This window comes from Diceros bicornis, chromosome 20 (genome assembly GCF_020826845.1).
Source record: "Diceros bicornis minor isolate mBicDic1 chromosome 20, mDicBic1.mat.cur, whole genome shotgun sequence".
Lineage (NCBI taxonomy): Eukaryota > Metazoa > Chordata > Mammalia > Perissodactyla > Rhinocerotidae > Diceros > Diceros bicornis.
In genome coordinates, this window is record NC_080759.1 from 62,358,528 (window position 1) to 62,379,049 (window position 20,522).

The 20,522-nt window shown below is 50.6% G+C and overlaps 1 protein-coding gene across 1 annotated transcript in view; it reads right to left on the bottom strand.

Moving 5' to 3' along the window:
* The window catches only part of PLEKHG4B (pleckstrin homology and RhoGEF domain containing G4B), an 80,189-nt gene that overhangs the window by 12,781 nt on the left and 46,886 nt on the right, over positions 1-20,522 (bottom strand). Inside the window, exons 6-13 of the mRNA XM_058563518.1 lie at positions 18,430-18,523; positions 12,261-12,347; positions 10,178-10,294; positions 9,726-9,824; positions 8,911-9,053; positions 8,216-8,357; positions 3,986-4,150; positions 2,397-3,154 (exon numbers count right to left, since the gene is read on the bottom strand). Of these exons, the coding sequence (XP_058419501.1) occupies positions 2,397-3,154; positions 3,986-4,150; positions 8,216-8,357; positions 8,911-9,053; positions 9,726-9,824; positions 10,178-10,294; positions 12,261-12,347; positions 18,430-18,523 (1,605 nt within the window). The remainder of the gene's footprint in view (positions 1-2,396; positions 3,155-3,985; positions 4,151-8,215; positions 8,358-8,910; positions 9,054-9,725; positions 9,825-10,177; positions 10,295-12,260; positions 12,348-18,429; positions 18,524-20,522) is intronic.

Consider the following 20,522-nt stretch of genomic DNA (forward strand, 5'->3'; position numbering starts at 1 on the left):
CCTCATACAGAAACAAACAGACTGAGCATCTGGAGGAATAAACGTGCTTATACATGGACAGGAGATGCACGATAAATAAGAATCTTTCCAACTAAGTTTTCTGTCTTCAGCAAGGAAGCACTTCCAGTACGCTCCGTACCTCGAGTCCTCCTCTCCCTGCTACCTGGAGCTGTCCCTGTGATGTACAGGAATAAGAAAAGACGAGAAACACAGTGGAGGGATGACATGAGAAAGAAACTTGTTGCATGAAACAAGAAGAGTCTACTGGTGAACGGGCCCACCCTGCTGATAATGACTTTTCTTCCTATTTGATAGCATCCCCCCTGCAACTTTCTTAAATTACCCAATCCTGATGACACTAATGGGGGTTGGCAGACTTTTATGCCATTATTTGTATTTACTTGCTTTTTTAAATTGGAAAAAAATTAAAAGCAACTAGTGACAGGAAATATGCCTGTGGCCAGAATGCGGCTGAGTACATCCCGTCTGCAGCAGACCTGGGGAACCTGTCCCTTCTCATGCCCGCATCACAGATTTCACAAACACTCTTGTTTCTGGGGAGATGGCACCTTCTGGCTGGTTGGGAGCTGGGAGCCCTCGGCGGCAGTGCTGGCTGAGGTGCCCCCAGTGCCCCCGTAGCCCGGGCCGTGGAGCACCACTCCTGTCAACACCCACAGAAACAAGTGTCCTAAATATTTGGAAACAAAATAAAAACTAGAATGGTCTGGGGATTTGGACCAAATTAAATGGAAATTGACTCATGAGGACATAATGGCTAGAAATTTCCAGGGAAATGACTGCTGGCCAAGTGAGAGGACCTCCCTGGACAATTGGCAGAAGGTCTGGGTATTTGTGGAAGGTGGGGTTGGTTTAATGCTCCCTCCCCACTCCCTCTCTGGGTGCGCCATGGGGTCCCTGGTGCCAGCGTTTGGGTTGGTGGCTCTGTGGCCTGTGAATGGCAGGAGGGGGGACCTGTCCCCAGGGGTGAAGACAGGATGGCTTCCCAAACCTGCTTCCTCTGGACTCAGGACATCCACTCTGAGCAACCAGGGGCGGCTCTTGGTGAGTGGACGGCCCCCATCCCTGCATTCTGTGGCCCCCAAAACATTCAAAATGAGCTTATGGGGCTGGAAGGCAGTTCACAGACCCGCATTTCTCCCTGCCGCCTTCCCATGGATTCTAGCCCACCGGGAAATACATCCAGCTGCTCCTGTCATGTAAAAATGAAACCTCGGTTCTACCTGAAGTTCCACCTTTAACAAGGCACATTGTAACTGCTCGAGGTTTTGAAACTTAAAGGTGTGTTTCAGAAGAGTATTTTGTAACCCTCTCTGTGCTCTGCACAAGGAGGAAGTCCATCCACCAGCCCAAGAAGCAAAGAAAACTAGGAGGATGTGCCACCTCCAGCCCATGCCGCTCACTGTAAAAGGGACAACATGCAGCGTTATTCAATAGCCAAGACGTGGAAGCAACCCAAGTACCCAAGTGAATGGATAAAGATGTGGTATACATATACAATGGAATACTACTCAGCCATAAAAAGACAGAATCGTCCCATTTGCAACAACATGGATGGACCTTGAGGGTATTATGTTAAGTGAGATAAGCCAGACAGAGAAAGACAAATACCGTATGATTTCACTCATATGTGGAAGATAAACAAACGCACAGACAAAGAGAACAGATTAGTGGTTACCAGAGGGAATGGGGTTGCGGAGGGCAGAAGGGGTAAGGGGCATATATGTATCGTGACTGACAAATAGTAATGTACGACTGAAATTTCACAGTGTTATAAACTATTATGACCTCAATAAAATTGAAAAAAAAAAGGGACAACAGCCCACGAGGCCAGCTGTGGAGATACCAGGAAAGTGCCATTACCTGTCATTGGGGTGGGCAGAGTTCTTGCCCACTTTCTATCCAAACAACTAATAAAAAGTATCTTTTTACAAACATCTTCAAGATTTAACAAATTAAAATGGGCAATACATGGGCACACACTTCTTACCTCAACACGTACAGAATTTTTTTTTAGAAAAGCCATTTTTAAGGTAATTTCTTCATGTTGTGGGCTTGATTTGCTTACTGTAACTTTCTGTAAATGGGCTCCAAATGACCAGAGTTGGTGGTTTAGCCTTCAGAGCAGGTGGGCTAGGTTACCACACACCACGAAAAAAGAAGTGATTGTCAATGACTCGGTTACAAACATGGGACATGGGATGTGACTAACATCTCGCCTAAAATCAAACACAAGTCTGTTCCAGCCTGGACAGGACAGGGTGGGCCTGGAGGGATGTCTGTGGGTATTCTACTTTGTAGAAGTGCACTGAATGGCTGTGGGTTTCTAGATCCCCACTGACCGCTAGACCCAAAGGCTGGAGGGGTGTCCACCTCACCTTCCTGCTCGCCTCCTCCCATCCTCCTTTGTGGACTGGATCCTGGAGGGAGAGGAGAGACTCCGGTTCCGAGTGACCAAGGGGCTCTCAGCACATGGCCTCAGTGGGGGCTTCTTCTCTGAGGCCACAGTGCTGGTCACCTCCAGGCCTTTGATGAAGGCCCCAGTGTGGCCTGGCCAGCGGGAGTCTCTGGAGTCACTGTTAAGCTGTGGAATCTCGAAGTTTTGTGTTTTCTTCATAATTTTCTTCAGGGGATGTTTCCTGGGGTGGCCAGCAGATGTCTGGATGGACTCAGAGGAGCAGGGGGAGCTGCTGTCCAGGGTGGGCACACCTGGGCTCAGGTGCTCACTCTCCTGACCACACAGAGCAGCCTGTCCGGGGAGGCTGGGCAGCAGTTGGGCCCACTCCCCAGCTCGGCCCTTGGGGTCAGCAAGGGGGACCCAGGGTGGCTCATGGTGCCTCCCCTTGGCCCCCTGGGCAAGCTTATGCTTCAGGGGGCTCCGGCCCAGAAGGGGGACAGCAGGGCCCAGGGCAGTCCCAGGAAGGGCCTCCTGTGAGTGGAGTGGGGTCTGCTGGCACTGCAGCCCAAAGGCAAGCCACTGCCCCAGCACCCGCTGGCCGCCCAGGCCCGGCACCGCCGCGCTCGCCCTGGGGAAGCTCTCTGAAGCCGCTTCCACAGCCTCCGGCAAACACTTAGCAACCAGCTCTGGGCCCCAGGGTTCCAGGCACTCGCTGCCCCGCAGCATCCACCTGTTCACCTGCGCAGCAGAGGGGGGTGCTGGTCAGGGCAGCAAAGGACCGTCCGGGCTGCAATGGCCTTGGCAGGCCCCGCCCAAGGCCGTGTGGCCAGTGAGCGGCTCGAGTGAACTCAGGTCACACTCGTTCTGCTATTCAGGTCGCCCAAATCAAGGACTAGGCTGCGCCAGACGGCCAGAGTGAGAGGAAGACCCCTCTGCCCATAAGGGCAGCTCTGGCCAGACTCGCCCAAAGGGCACACAAGACGATTGTGTGTCTGGGCCAATGGGGTCTGTACCCTCCACACCCCGCGACCGCACCCGGGGGGCGACATCCCAGGACCGTGGGACATCAGGGCTGGAGAGTCGGTGGAATCAGTTATTCCACGTGTCTTCCTGGTGTAGGAGCCTGAGAGGCCGTGACAGCAGGGCAGAGAATTCCTACCCGTGGCCTAGCCTGGCCTGCCCTGGGATTCCCTCACGGGGGGCTGTGCTCCTGGCTCCGGCCCTGGCGGCCCTAAGGGCCAGGCAGTTCGAGGGTGCTGGCAGGCTCGCAGGTGTGTGCTGGGCTGCTGTGACGGTTCTGGGGTCTTGGGCAGTGCGTGAACTTCATAACTGAGCTGGTCAACATACAGAAAAGTCCATGCGTCCATTTGGCCCATCTATTTCATACAATAAATAAACTCCTCACGTGCCTACTGAGAGCCTGGGGTGTACTCTGACGGGAGGACTGGCTAGCTGTCCCAGAGCTCGGCCATGCAGACCCACATGGGGGCGGCGCTCACTGAACACCTGCACCGGACAGGAGCACAGGCAGCGGGCAGATCCCCAGAGGGACTCCCCTGGGTCTCTTACCGACTCATAGAACTCGGACGGGTGGGCCCGACTGGCCAGCTCTCCGTCCCTCCACTCAGCCTGGCCAGCCATGGCGCTCTGACACCGTCTGAAGTCCTGGACCGTGCCCTCTGCATCTTGTGAGTTGTGCTCTTCCGCCAGCTGTAGTCCTTTCTGACAATGTTGCTGTAGCCAAGGAACAAACGGTCAGTCCCAGCAGCATTTAGCCTGTGTCTCCAGGCCCGTGTCTGTGTGTACCCACCGTCAGCCTCTCCTGGAAGGCCCGGGGCTCCTGCTGCCGCTGCTGCACCTTCTCAAGAGACAGCAGCTCCAAAGGGCCCAGGAATTCCTCTCGTTTTTCTTCAAACCATGATTTGATCTACGTAGGAGAAGAAGGTTTTACTTTTAAACGTGTGAAGGAGCCCAGCTCTAAGACTGTGGAGGACGAAGGAGGCACCAGATGCCACTTAGGGGCTGGTTCCTCTGGTTCGTTTAGACCACATGCCTCGTCCTGAATACATGGTGGGATGCCTTTTACAATCTGTGGATGGGAATCACGTGCTCTGGTTGAGAGGGGGTGACCACAAATCTCTGTGGCTCAAGTTTATAACTATTTTCATTGTCTGGAAATGGAAATTAAGACCATCACAAAATGAATCCAGAGCTTTCAGTTTTGAAACTTGTTACTGTGCTAAACATACCCCAGAAATATTCTTCACGCTGGTGGTGTGTGGACACTCAGGGGCTGCCCGGGAGAGACAGAGGGGCCGAGGGCACCCACGCAGTGTGACAAGGTTCTCATTTCAGACACAAATCCTGTGGCAATGTCACTGGGTACGTAGTGAACAGGACAGAGGTCAACCCTTCACTCTCATCAAATAGCAACACCAGGACACCTGGTTGCCAGGCGCCCAGGAAGAAATTTGTTATTAAAAACAGAGCGATTGGGCTGGACCTATGACCACAAGATTGTATTTAGTGATCTCAGATGTACGGGCAGAGGAGAGAGACCGCAGTATACACTCTTTGTGGACAGAGTCAGGGAGAAAAACATCAAATTGAGATTTTTACAAGTAAGCACTGCAGTCTCGGAACCGCCAAGGACAGGAGGAGGTGGCAGCAGAGTGGAGGCCTCCAAACTCATAAAAACACATTCTATTTGGTTTGAAGATTTAAATGGAGAAATTCAAACTGTAAAAGTCTCATGATGGAATATATTTGTCGTTCTGTAACCCTAAGGTTGAAAAGGCCATTTAAATCAGGAGCAAAGTTAAAAGACAAATAAACTGGGGGAATTTCTGCAAATACGCAAGGGTCGGTAGGAGTAAGATGGTGAGACTGTCACAAACATCGAGACCCTGGCCAGGTGCATGAACAAGCCGTTTATTAGAGAATAAATAAAAACAACCAATAAGTGTATGTAGAACAAGTTCAACTGTGGCATAAAAATCCAAAAGTGGACGAGACACTTGACTTTCACCCTCAGATGGGCAGACACTAGAGGTGCGAGGAGGCCGGGTCTCAAAGGCTGCTGCCCAGAATCTGGTTGGGGGCTGTTTGCAGAGCTGTTGGCAAATGTGTAAAACCTCAAATCCCAAGCCTGGCATTCATCCAGAGCAAACAAGCACAGAGTGTGAACGACGTAGCCGTATTGACGAGTAATAGCAAACAGTAGGGCAAGGCCCGGGCAGGAACCATGTGAACCCACAAGGGGTGGCCCGTGAGGGGCTGGGCTCACAGCGCCCCCTAGACAAAGCCGACACAGGCAGCTGCGTGCAGCACGCTCTCACTTCTGCAAAAACCTATTTCTCTTCTAATTCTTCCATAATATGCATACGCTTCTTAGGTTAAAAATAAAATTAAACACACTCTATATAGAATGATCCCCTTTTTAGGTTAAAACGTATTTAGTTTTGGGTGAAGATGGCAGAGTAAGACGTCTAATTCTGGTCCCTCCTGAAGTTCTTCTAAGGTACGAAGAATGGGGAGAGCAGAGATGCTGGGGGGGAGGGGCCGTGGGAAGGCCTCGGGGAGTCCTGAGCAGGTGGCGAAGCCAAGGAGAGGGAAGGAGACTTTGGGGGGCTGTGGAGAAGTGGGGGCCTTGGGGTGCTCTCTGGGGAGGGTGAGGCAGGCAGGGGCCAGGCAGACACTGAGTCTCCCCTCCAGGCGGGATCAGAGGAGTCATTTTTGGAGGATCTGACCAGCTGGCCTCCTGACAGGGCACTGCCCTCATGAGCCTCCACTGGCCCCGTTCCCACTCTGACCTCAGGATCGCCAGGAAAGCCTCTAGCATGAAAAACAGCAGCCAAAGCAAACCTGCAGAAAACCCCCTAGGAGGGGACAGAGGCTGTGCAGACTTCACCAGGATCAGTATTCTAGCAAAGAGCAAGGCAGGCTGCTGTAAGGAAGGGACATTCAGAAAACAAACAAAATTCCATGGAAATTAAAAATTTACAGCAGAAGCAAAACATCAAACGGGTTAGAAGATAAAGTTGAGAAAACAGACAGTGAAAGGAGAACAAAAAACCAACGGTGTGGAAACTAGAACAGGAGAGAAATTATTGAACCAGCAGGAAGTGTGGAATTCTAGGAAATGGGAGAGCTCATCGAAGACAGACCAAGAGATTCCAGGGCAGAGCGATGCGATATCACAGGAGGAGACACCAGCCCTCCGCTCCCCGTGGTGAAGCGCCTGAGGAGACCAGAGGTGTACAAGCGTCCAGGGAGAAGAAACAGGGCACAGACCAAGGTCAAGGGCAGAGTGGACGAGGCCTTCTGAACTACAGCGTGTGAAGCTAAAGGCTATGAAATGGTGCCTCCAAACTTCGGGAGAGAAATTGACCACCATGAAAGGTGAAGGCGGAAAACGACATTGTCAGATACGCAAGGTCTCAAAAATTTTCATCCCACCATCTGTTTCTCTGGAAAGTGCTGGAGGATCATCTGCTCAAAACAATGGAAAAATGAAGAAGGAGGAAGACTTGGAGTATGGGAAATAGGAGACCCCACAAGGCAGAGAGGAGATCCCACAGGATGGAGAAGAAGACCCCACAGGATGGAGGAGACCCTACAGGATGGAGGAGGAGACACTACAGGATGGAGAAGGAGACCCCACAGGATGGAGAAGGAGACCCCACAGGACTGAGAAGGGGGCCCCACAGGACAGAGAGGAGACCCCACAGGATGGAGAAGAAGGCCCCACAGGGTGGAGGAGGCGATCCCACAGGATAGAGAAGGAGACTCCACAGGATGGAGAAGGAGAAGACCCCACAGGATGTCCCCCAGGACAGATGTGCCCCCAAGCAGGGCAGCCTCTCCAGGTTGGGGTGTCCCAGTCACGCTCAGGCTGCCACCACGAGGGACAGGGTGAGCTGGCTCAGGCTCTTGTCAGTACTTGCCCTGGAGGTGCTGATGGCTCCTGCTCCCCTGCCCTGCAGCCTGGATGAGCCGGGTCATCATCTCCCACCACCCGGTCCCCTGCTGGCTCATGACTGGGAGCTAGGGTTGGTCGTGGGAGGACCAAGGTGGGGAAGATGCGGAGCGTCCACACTCCACCACACCTGCTGGACGCCTTGGCGGTGGGGATCTTCCCACCCTGGTCACCCTGAAGGTCATCTGAAAACTCAAGGGATGCAGAGGCCAGACGAGGATCCAGAGATGTCCTCCAGCCGTTCTTCACCTCGTCCTACACTGCTGGCTGTGCGCAGGTTACTGGCCCCACCTTAATTTACATGGAAATAGTGGTTCATAAAATAACAAGAGTTTTACTTAAAAATATGTACAAGCTTTTGAAAAGCGTTTATATTCATATGTATATGGACAAAAGTCTGGATTGTATTATATTGAGTGTTAACACTAGTTATTTCAGGTGGCAGAGTTTCAAAATATTTTTCTCTTTTGGCTCTACTGACTAGAGCACTGACCCAGTAACCTCCTTCCTTGGTCACTGACCAGTCACCTCCCTCCTGGAGCACTGACCGGTCACCTCCCTCCTGGAGCACTGACCTGGTCACCTCCTTCCTCGATCACTAACCGGTTACCTCCCTCCTGGAGCACTGACCCGGTCACCTCTCTCCTGGAGCACCGACCCGGTCACCTCCTTCCTTGATCACTGACCGGTCACCTCCCTCCTGGAGCACCGACCCGGTCACCTCCCTCCTGGAGCACCGACCCGGTCACCTCCCTCCCGGAGCACCGACCCGGTCACCTCCCTCCTCGAGCACTGACCTGGTCACCTCCCTCCTGGAGCACTGACTGGTCACCTCCCTCCTCGAGCATCCTCAGTTCTCGCAGATTCTCCAGCTCCTGCAGACACCGGTTGGAGGTGAGGACGAGCCTATGGACCTCTTCGTCCAGTTGGTTGTACAGCCTGGAGGCGGCCTGGATGGTGTCTCTGGAAAGAGAAGGCAGCTGTCGGGTGTGGCATCCTGATCACTGGTTTGTTCACAGACGGTCTCCTGAAGACATTCTTCACCATTCAACACATTGTTGGTGATGATCGGGTTAAAAACACAGCTGCACCCTTTGTACGTCCTCATGTCTGACAGAATGGAAGCCCCAGAGGAGGCCCACAGCCAGAGCAGGAGCCTGTGAGCCGTGACACCCTCCGGCCATGGGTGCAGGCACCTCGGAGGCGGGGAAGTGTAGGTGGGTGGACGCAGCGCCCTGGGACAGCATTAGATGAAGAAGCATTCGGTCAGGACCTCCAACTGATGAATCCTGTTGTGGCGGGTGTTGTCTTCCACATGAGCACTCCAAGGAACCTGCTAGTTCTTCCCCGGAGTACACGAATGCAGACAGCCTCTGGTCCAGTGGAAGCGGCCGTCAGAAGGAACAGAGGTTTGGGCTCCTTGGAGACGCTGCATGTGACTGAGACGGGCCTCCCCTGACCAGGGCAGAGCTCTGTGTGTCACCCCTGGGATGGGCTGCCCCAGCGCAACACTCACCGGCAGTCTTCACTGGTGCCATGCTCCTCCCTCCTCAGCCGTGCCAGCACGGTGCCACCTTCCAGCCGGAGGGCGACCAGCAGGGTGTCTTCCAGGACACGCTTCATAGTCGCCTTGTGCTTGCTGATTGACTCCATGACCTCCTGCATGTGTGGGAGCAATGTGCGTAGAACCCCCTCCTCCAGGGCAGGTCCTCCCCAGTCTCACGCTAGGTAGGCATGTGAGGCGTGACCCGCATTCCTGCTTGTATCAATCAAGCAAGCGCGTGGCGGGATGGCTGCACCCACACGTGGCACCCAGTCCTGCAGTGAGGCAGCAGGGTTCCAGGTGCTCTTGCCCAAGGGAAGGGAAGTCTGAGGGTGAGACCGCAGGCAGGAAACAAGAGGGAAGCTTAAACCTCAACAGCAGGAGGAGAACTTGGTTTCAGACAGGGACGTGCAGATCCCGCCTGCGCACCCTGGGCACCCCTGCGGCGCCTCCAGGCCCCAGTCTCCAGGCTCCAGGTCCCTCAGGCCAGTCCGTTTCTGTGTCATGTTTGAATTACTCGCTGCTAACAGCAATTATTCTGCCTTGTTGGCATATCAGCAAACGTAGTGGTGATTCTCTTCTGGGCAGGGTGGGATTTTTTTGGTCACCAGGGGGAGGAAGTGATCTTTTCGAAGTCATTTGCTAATCAAAAGGGATTTACAAATCCAAAGGGGTCTGAAAATCTCTGCTACAGATGCTGGTGAAACCAAACATTTATTTTCAAGTTTTGGCTAAACCTCTATGTTCCCACCTATCTGTCAAATAAAATAAAACACACAGGAACCTACCTGTGCTGTGCTGAGGGGCCTGTGGGCATTCAAGGAGCGGACTGAATTTTGTAGAAAAACAATGGCATCCTCGCAGTTTGTGGTGAAGAGCTCCACCTTCTGTGTGGTTTGAGGGAGAGGAGAGGATAAAGACACGTGCCATCAGAAGCTGGAGTAAGCAGCTGTGAGTTCCCACATTTAAACCATCTCAGGTTGTAAAGCCTGTTGCGGTATCCCTCAGGGACCTGTGGGTGTCCACAGAAGCATTCGGGAGCAGCGCCTTCCCCACCTAGGGCTGGATTCCAGCAGCATTCTCAAGCTGCCACAGCGTGTTGTCCAGACACAGACTGAATGGCCACTATGACAGGCGTGGGATGGGGTGGCGATGCCCTTTTCAGATTTGAGTGAAAACACCCAAATGAGGAGAAGCCCAGGAGACTGTGGCACCCGCAGCAGCTGTGAGTTGCACTTACCCTCCGGAAGCAGATCCAGTCACTGTGGCTATAGGGAAAGGAGCCCTCGAGGTCTGCGGTTAGCTGGGAGTTGTCCACGAGCTTGTGCAGGGCCTTCAGGGAGCCCACCACCTCACACTGCCAAGGAGAGGCGTTCACTGGTTACGGCCACAGATGCAACTCTCAGAGAAAACCACTGTGACAGCTCGTCCCTGGGAGAACTGCTACTACAGGGTGGAGAGGATTGAGAGGCAGTTTGGGGTTCAGCTATCCTGCATTGCTGGTAGCTCTAACGGACTGATGTGGTTGGGGACAGGAATGAAGGTGAGAAGAAGTGAAAGGAGAGAGAAAGGAGGGAAAGGCCTAATTAAGGAAAGACAAAGAAATGGGAAAATCGGGAAAGAAAAGAGGGCAAGATAAGGGGAGAAGAAAAGGGCAGAAAGAGGAAGGGGAAGGGATGTCCAGGATGTGCTGCTCCTGGGACAGCAAAGTCAACCCTTCTCAGGACCAAGCAGAATGACAACTATCTGAGAGCTCTAGAGGGCAAACCGAGCCAGGCTTACTGTGGAGGGAAAGTGAACCTTGGATGAAGGGACCAGCCGGGGGAGCTGCCCATTTATGTGGCTTTGGCCTGAAGGCAAGGCTGCCAATGTGGTGAAACTGGAATGGCTGCAGCTCTGATAGAAAATGGGCATCTTTCTGGCCTGAAGAATTGGAGGACAGAGCCAGGGTGGAAAGTGAAGATCAATTCCCACGAGGGAGAAAGCTGGGGAAAGGGAGATCCAATTGTGCGTGAGCTCTGCCCAGGACTCTAGCTGACCCTAAACCATGCAAGGGGAAGCCTCTGAGCAGCTGAAGGCAAAAAGAACTGAACTGGACCAACACAGGGTATAGTTTTCACTCTGAGTCTAACCAACCTAAATGCAGTTAAAATGGTACTCTGTGGAGGTTTGTAACAGGATCCAGAGTCTCTACAACAGAATATTTGCAATGTCCGGAGTGTAATCCAAAATTACTTGACCCATAAAGATTCAGGAAAATGTGACTCATTCTCAAGGGAAAAGACAATCAACAGAGGTCAACTGGAGATAACCCAGATGTTGGGATTATTAGACAAGGACTTTAAAGCGCCATTATAACTACACTCAACGGTGTAAAGGAAAAATACCTGCAGCTAATGAGAGGATAGGGTTTCTCAGAAGAGATACAGAAAATATATTTTAAAACCCTGTGGAAATTTTATAGCTGAAAAACACAATGTCTGAACTGAAAAATTCGACAAATGGGCTTAATAGCTGAATGGAGATGACAGAGTGTGGGGTCAGTGATCTTGAAGACAGATCAATAGAAACAATCTGATCTGAAGAAGACAGAGGAAAAAATAACAGATTCTTAAAAACCTATAGGACAATAACAGTGTGTAATTGAAGTCCTAGAGAGGAGAGAATGAGGCAGAAAAAACATTTCAAGAAATAATGACTGAAAACTTCCTAAATTTGGTGATACATATAAATTTAAAAATTCAAAAAGTGCAGCTAAACCTAGCAGGATAAATATGAAGAAAACTATACCTACTCACATTATAGTCAATTTACTGAAAAGAAAGAGAAAATCTTGGAAGTAGGCAAAGGAAAATGACAAGTTTCCTACAGATGAACACTTATTTGAATTACTATGACCTTTTCCTCAGAGACTATGGAGGCCAGAAGACAAAGAGTAACACCTTTAAGGTGCTGGAAAAACAAACAAACAAAAAACTGCTGTAAAGCCAGAATTCTATATCTAATGAAAATATCATTCAAGAACAGAGGCAAAGTAAAGATGTTTTCAGATAAAGGAGAAAGGAGCAGGAAGACAGAGAAGGAAAGAAAACAAATGAAGTGGAGAAGAGAGATCAGATTTTAAAACGTTTTCTGACACTGTGCTCTGTAGGGCTCCTTCAGGAACTTAAGGGATTGGAGATGGGTTTCCAGGCCTAAACATGGATACAACCAGAACTGACACGTAAATTCTTCCATACATTTCATGTCATCTGGGTTCCTGAATATTTAATTTTATGCATCACTCAGAGGCATATCTAACGCTGAGGGTCTAAAACCATTACCTGAATTGTTGCATCCTTGTCAGGCCTAAATGCTGATTCTTTATCCACCAAGAGCAAAATACTGTGAATCGTAGGAGGAGATGTGTTCTGAAATAAGTAAGTAAGAGAGATTGATTAGCTTTCTAATTTTTAACTTCACTGACTTAACAGAATTGTCCAATTTTGAGTGGTGCTGCTCCTACTTGATATTTTCCCAAAGGACCTAGAATGCATAAAATGTAGCTGCCTTTGCTCTGAATGTAAGTTATTTGCCCTTATGAATTTTAATTGTAATCAGGTTTATTGGTTATAATTTACATATAGTAAAATTTACCCTTTTTAGTGTACGGTTCCCTAAGTTTTGACACAACTTATAGTCATGTAACCATCACCACAACCAAGACATAGAAGAGCTTTGCATCCCCCAAATTCCCTCATCTCCTTTGCAGTCAAGCCCCCTAGGCCCTGGCAACCATTGATCTGTGTTGTGTCTCAATAAATTTGCCTTTTCCAGATGTCATATAAATGGACTCAGATAGTATTGGCTTCTTTCACTTAGTGTAGTACATTTGAAGGTCATCCATGTTGCTGTTAATATCTGTAGTTCATTCCTTTTCTTTGCTGGGTAGTATTCCACTGCACGCAGGTATCACGGTCTGTTCATCCATTCACCAGTTGAAGGACATTTGGTTTGTTTCCAGTTTTTGGCAAGCATAAATGAAGCCACTACAAACACTGTGTGAACCTAAGTTTTCATTTCTCTTGGGTAAATGTCTAGCAGTGGGATTGCTGGGCTCTATGATAAGTGTATGTTTAACTTCTGAAGAAACAGCTGGTTTTCCAGAGTGGCCCTTTTGCACCTGCACAAGCAATACCAAGCACTTGTTATTGTTGGGTTTTGTTGTGTGTGTGTGTATCTCATTTTGGTTTTAAGTTGCATCTCTCCTTTGACTAATGATGTTGAATATATTTTTATGTGCTTATTTGCCATTCATACATCTTCTTTGGTGAAGTGTGTTCAAATCTTTTGCCCATATTTTATTGGGTTGTTTGTTTTCTTATTATTGAGTTTTTAGACTTTATATATTCTGGATACAAGTCCTTCATCAGATGTGTGTTTTGCAAACATTTTCTCAGTCAGTGGCTTGTATTTTCATTTTAGTAACAGTGTCTTCTGAGGATAAGTTTTTAATTTTGATGAAGTCCAATTTATTATTTTTTTCTTTTATGGATTATCATAGCTAAGAAATCTTTGCCTAAACCAAGGTCATGAAGATTTTCTCCTATGTTTTCTTCTGGTGGCTTTGTAGTTTTAGATTTTACCTGTAGGTCTACAATCCATTTTTAGTTAATTTTTGCATATAGCATGAGGTATGTGTGGAGGATTTCTCTTTTTTTCCTTTTCTTTTGCATACAGATGTCCAATTGTTCCAACCCTATTGGTTGAAAAAATCTTATTTTTTGATATGTTTATGACTTTAATCAAATCTCCTTAGTGTTTTTGTTTGCTAGATTATATTGAGGCCAGATCGTTCAGCAATAAAATCCTTTTATTTACATAGTGCCTCTTCATTCATATTCCTTAAAGGTTTACATTTTAACAGTTTCTTGTAGTGATAAACAGATTTTAGGCTTTTCTCTAGTCCCCTATTTTGAAATGAACTTACTGGATGGGCATCAGAACTAATTGATGACCTCTTATCCATATTAAATTCATCTTATAAACTTATATTTTTGTTGACTGGCTTCTTGTGGATGACATTCCATAAATACTTGTTGAACAAATAAGCCATAGAAAAAAACTATCTTGCTTTCCCATTTTAGAACTGTATTCTATTTCTTTTAGCTAAAATTTTGAGTTATCATGTATTAAAACTACAAACAGTTTTGCAAAGTGTTTTATATTTCTCATATATTCCTATTTGAGTGCATTTTTACTGTTAAGGTTTGTTACTATTGCAAAGGAAATTAATATTGATTCTCAGATAAGTGAAAACAGTTAAGAAAAAGAGTTGTGTTTTTCTGCCCTCTGTGAAAAAATTTAACTGCTTTTGTATATTCCTCGGAAACGAAATTGAAAATGGAAGCATGACCCTTAAATTGCAGCTCATCTTCAGTCCTCTCCCTTGGACCACAGACTTTGCTGTTGGCCCAGCCAAAGGCAGGACTGCAAGGCGCAGCTTTCTCCGTGAGGCCTGTGCCCCAAGGACTCGAAGCCTTGAGGCCTCAGGGTGGTGTGAGTCCAGCATCGTGGGATGGTTACATCAGACCAAGGAACAGAACTGGACTCCTCTCGCAAATGCTGCCGTGAAGCTCCTCAGAAGACTCTCTCTTGATAAAAAGTCAAAGGCGTTGCAGACGTTCCCCCTCCCAGCTTCTGCTTTGGGAGATGTGTGGGTGGGCGGAGGGGGAGCATCTTACTCAGGGCTCAGTCTCCCCCGTGGGACCCGAGTGGCAAAGGATTTAAGGGAAGTCTGAACAGAGAAATGCTGAGGAGGGATGTTGTTACAAAGAAAGTCCGCCAGTGGTGAGATCAGTGGTTCTGGGCTGGTTTTGTCCAATCCGCCCAGAACTCAGAAGACAACTGACGGGCTCTGGGCCCACGGGTGGGGCCTGCCTGGGCCTCTCGCGCAGTGGGGAAGTGTCGACTCTCCTCTCTATTGAAGGCAGGACCCTTAACTCTGGCTTCCTAAGTGCCCCAGGAGCACCCAGACGTGCTTCAGCATCCTCCTGGTTGCATGGCCCTGCTTTGTTCCTAGTCCTGCATGCAATGCGCATATGCTACAGAGCAGAGAGAGTACCCACAGGGCCCGCAGGCACAGCTTTCTTACTGGTACCCAGATAAATTCCCACAAGGCCAGTGCCACGCTGGGCGAGTCAGGGACGTCTCCAGGGAAGGAGGGTGCTAATGTTGGTCCCTAGCATGCCAGTCACACACATGGTTCTGGGCCTTACTTGTTCTTGCCTGGGCTTCTGCCCACGTTCCCGCACTAGAGCCTGCACCTCCTCTCTCAGCACTGTTCTGAGAATGACAGTTCTCTGAGCCCTTTATGGTCGTGAAAGGGGCCCACCTGCTCGCTGGGGATGGTGCTGTCCTGGGTCCTGCAGCAAGTCGCCAGATTTCCAGGCTTCCAGTGAAAAAAAATGTCAAACTCTGCTCATCAGAACTTTTTCCAGGGCAGCTAATGATTTAAGGAGTGACTCTGATTTAAGGGCTAATGAGCAGGGCTGGCAAGGGGGCAGCGGGCTCAGCAGATGGGGCTTAAGAACTGGAACGGTCCCCCCACACGCCCCCAACCACCACCCAGGGGCTCGAAGGTGGAAGAAACACAGAGGCGATGGGGCACCAAGGGTGAGAGGGGGAGGGATAAACTGAGGAGACAGAGGGAGACCAGAGGGGAGGGCTCTGCGGCCCGTGGGGACCGGCTGCACAGTGGGAGCTAGGCATGGCCTGTGTGGGCGCCTTGGCAGGGGCTCCCACTGCCCTCGAGGGGCTGCAGCACTGACCAAGGAGGGCGGGGCTGCTGCCGACAAGGGTGTCAGGGGCGGGGTCCCCGTGAGGGGGAGAGACAGGCAGGGCCCTCCAGAGGGGCTTCCATTGGTGGAGCCGTGAGCTGCTGCCTCCGTTTGGGCCTCTGAGGCTCATCGAGTCTTCCCACAAGGTCACCACTGGCCAGGAGAGACGTTCCAAAATGCCCTGTGCCTGAGGACCGTGGGCATCCGAACCTGATGGCGTCTCAAGTCCAGCACACGTCGTGGGAGTGCTCGGTGATGCCAGGTCCAGGCTCGGTGCCCGGCTCCATGGGCTTCCTGGGATCTGAAGGGGTCTGAAGGTGCTCACACGCAGGCGGGTTTGGCAGCTCTCAGAGATCTGTAACATGACTGTACAGTTTTTTCCAACAAGCTGCTGAAGCAGATGAAAGGGTTTCTAGGATTTTGATCAAAACTTATGGTTAAATTTTTCAAAATAATTTTATCAATGGTGACATTTTAGTTTGGTTTTGGAGACAAAAACAAAGAAAAGTTGTTTTTCTCTCCTGTTTTTACAAGTTGCTATTTATGTGGGTGCTGATCGATGTTGCTGATCGGAGGCTCCTGGAGAAACGCATTTCTGAAATATAAACAGACGCCATCTTCTTGCCAGTCTGATTACAACCAACCAGGAAGTTCAGATTAAAAATCCTCTTTTAGCAAAATCACAGGACTCTGAGGAAATCTTGGGGGTCCCCGACACTCTGGTCCATCTTTGAACAGACCTTCCCTCAAAGTCTTTCTGAAAAGTAGCCAACTACCTATTTTCTTAAAAAACTTCCAGCTGGGCAATTTCTCAATCTTTACCGTTATTTAAAATTACATACAATTAAGAAAGACTAAAATCTTAAAGGAATTTCCAAGCCTTGAGCAGAATATGAACATAAAACCTGGATGACATCCTGGTTTCTGATTTTTGAGCCCAACAGCTGGCTGAGAGCAGGGGATATGAGCAAATAAGGAATTTATAGTCGTCTCTCCCTATGTGGGGGGACTGGTTCCAGGGCCCAATTTTGGATAACAAAATCCATGGACGCTCAAGTCCCTTCTATAAAATGGTGTAGTATTTGCATCTAACCTGCACACATCCTCTCGTGTACCTTAAATCATCTCTAGATTATTTATAATACCTAATACAATGTAAATGCTATGTAAATAGTTGTTATACTGTATTGTTTAGGGAATAATGACAACAAGAAAAAGTCTGTACGTGTTCAGTATAGACCCAACCATCACAGGACTTTCTACCCGTGGCTGGTTGAATCCTGTGGACACCAAGGGTGACTGTATGTGCTTCTGAGATATTTTATGGAAACTGAATTTTGGCAAGTCAAACCTGTTCCTCTGTGTTAGTGGAGCAAACTTGGGCTTTAAATGAACGCAATGTGAACGTTTTTTGGTGGAAGCTAAGAATAAGCGTGTTTATCCCTCTGAAAGGCAGACCTCACTAGTGAGGTGTGAGCCAGTAGCCTCTGTGTGGGCTCGTTTCCTCCGCCGGAACCTGCTCCGTGCCTTTTATTCCTGTGTCAGCCGAGGAGCAGCATCACTGCCCAGGCACCCTAACTTGCCTTCCTGCTCCTGCCAACCCGGCCTTCTCTCCATCCCACTGCCTGGCCTCCTGTCTCCTGCCTGGAGGTTTCATAATCTCCCCAAGTCTCTCGGCCTGGTGCCCCCAGCCCCCGCCCCACGTGGGCTCCACTTTGCTTTCCCCAGACTCTGCTCTCAGGATCGGGAACACTTGCGTTCAGATACGCCCAACCTTACTGAGTCTTCCCTTGAAAGAACCTCCATTTGGCGTCCCAAAACTTAAGAAGCTGGGTGAGATCGGCGACCCGTGCCTGCACTTCAGCAGAGACAGAATAGAGGGGAGGATTTTAGCTCAGGGATGGGGGGCAGCAGGAGAAGCTTCCGGGGCCTCTGAGACCCCAGACCCAGCACAGCGCTCGGCACATGGGGACCCTGTATACACACATCTGAGGGAGACTCACATTCTCAGGCTCCCGTCTGGTACTGGGTCCTGGGAACATCCCAGGGGGGCCTTCTCCCCATTCCAGGGACTCCTCATTTCCCTCTGGATTTTACTCAAGACCCAGAATCCAGGATCAGGTCTTCCTAGGGCAACCACAAGCCTGGCAGACAATTTCCCTTGACCCTATCCCAGAGGCCTCTTGGAATCCTGGGCTCTGCTCCTGACAGCGAGCAGTGGCTGCCCCTCCAAGGTTCTGCCCCCATCTGGGAGGGTGATGTTGATACCCCTGCACCCCGATTGAGTCAGATGTTAGATATGGACGTGCTGTGAAGGGAAGGGGTCCTCATTCCTGCTGAGACAGACCCTGAGACCAGAACGCCTGCATGGGCTGACCCTGGCTGGCTCTGCTTTTAAGGTTTGCATCGATGACCCAGGGGCTGCGGGACAGTCCTTCCCAAGGACTGTGCCTGACCCAGAGAGAGTTCACCATCCGATGGACGCAGGAGGGGGCTCTTTGCTGTGCTCCTTTCCACTTCTAAGCTCAGGCCCTCACCCAGGCCGGGATTCAAACTGAGGGTGAGTGGTGGCGTGGCTGCAATCAGCTGCTCCTGGGGCATGAGGGGGCCCCTCACAGCCCACGCGGCTGTGAGACGCTCGGGCGCCCCGAGGACAAGAGTGACCCCGACTCACCTGCAGTGCTGCCAAGGCCTGGGAGAGAGCAGGGGCAGCCGGACTCTTGCGTGCGTCCACCAGGATGACCAGCCCCAGGTCCCGCACCTCCTTCCTGGAGAGAGAAAGACAGATGGTGTTAACCACTGCAGGTTATACCTCTTTCAGAACAAGTTTCTCCATCTCCAAATGAGACACGTCCTCAGCCAGGTCCTCCTGGTTCTGGAAGTTCGGGATTCTCGACTTTACACACACATCAACTTTCTGCTTCCTGAGGAATCAAGCTGCTTATCAGTTGGAGAGCAGTCCCTCAATTAGGGCTCACTGATGGACCAGCCATGCCGGACAGCGTCCAGGGCTGCAGTCACTTGCTCTCCCACCCCATGGACGCTGCAGATGCGTGCAGGATGGAAGAGGCCTTCACCACCCGCCAAGGTGGCAAAGGCCCCAGAGCTTTCCTGTACTCGTTCATTTGGGCTTTAATATGGACACAGACTTCCCCTCTGGGGGTGGATAGGAACCAGACAGGGACAGCCCATTCTCCAGACTGAAGCTCGGGACAGTCAGTCAGGTCATCAGGGTTATCCAGAGCTCAGGTAGCACTACAGACATCCTCCAGACTAAAACTCCCATTTTTTGAAAACCTCCATTGAAAAGTGTTGTCTCTATTGTGATTGTGACTGGAAGCTTCAGTTCTAAATTTTATAGGAAAAAATAATAGGCAAGAGCGAGTTGATATATTCTTTCTTCAAAAGCTTTCATGTTCCTTGGGGAACTTCTTCAACTCTAACTTCCAGGATTAACTAATATCCTAATTACGTGGTACCTTTGGATGCCGATCTCAAAATGGACACAGCACTCACAACGAGACAGTGATGTGCTGACTGGCTCACACAAAGTGGTGGAACCACACGTTGTGTTAGTGCCCTGTCCTGGCCAAAGGGCGAGTGCGTCCCTGTTTGCCCCCATAGTCAGGGTGTGTTCAGTTTGGGGTATAATTGCTAAAGAATATTTTTTAAAAGGATGTGTTTCTTGGGGGAGACCAATGTGTTGAGGACAGAAGTGGTGTTCTAGGATCTAAGTTGGACACACCTGGCTGTTCAGAAAAGACCAGGTTGGGAGAAGCAGGCAGATGCTGGCACCCCGTCTCCCCTCCCTCCCACTCTAGGGGGAGCCCAGAGCCCGACATCTCTGCTCCAGGGCCTTCTCTGCTGGGGAACCTTGTTTGCCGCATGCGTGGCTAGAAGCGCGGTGGAGTCTACAGCCCTGGGAGCAGTCCTGGGTGGTGCTGTCAGGAGCCGGGCACGGCACTCCACCTCCCCAGAGGGTCCTGTGTCCTCCCTGGTGCCGGTGCTTCCTGGAGATCAGGCCCGGTGGCCTCCAGTGAGGATGGCTGGATTGTGGGCCTCCCTTCCCTGACGCCCTTCCCCACGGGGTTTGTCTTCAGCCATGAAGTCTACTGAGGCCCCTGGACCTGTGTCTCAGGGTCTGCTTCCGGCCAGCAGCCTCAGAGGCCGGACCTGGTCTCGCTGCCATATGGGCTTGTCTTGGCGCAGGAAGTGAGCCCTGGAGGCGGCCGTTGTCCAGACCCACATGTTCCCCTCCTCAATCTCCTCCACTTGGCAGCTTTGCTGAAGGGGACAGCTGCTGAGTGAACAACCCAGCCCTTCCTGGGGACTGTGTCCAGAGTTCAGATGCTGCTGGACCCTGGTCCTGGGCAGGCTGAGAGGGATCCAGTCATTCATTCCTGCATTCATGTGGGCACAGGATTGGAAGGGAGACACGTGCTCCTGTCTGGAGCGGCTTATGATGCCTCAGGCTACTCAGCCAGAACCCCCAGAACAAACTTGCTTTCCTTCCACTACTGCCTGTGAGGGATGGAGCTGCTCATGTAACTCCTCTGCTTCCTGCCTCACTCCTGTGTGCAGGCAGCCTCCAAGCTCCCCCAATCTGGCACCCTCGGGGTCCCTGGTCCACACCAGGCCACTGTGCAGACCTGCCCTTGGCATCCCAGGTCTGCATGTCTATGGAATCCTCTCTTCTATCTTCCTGCCACCACACTGGCCTCTCCATCCCCTGAGGTCAGCGTGGTGTTCTGGCCCAGGGGACCCACT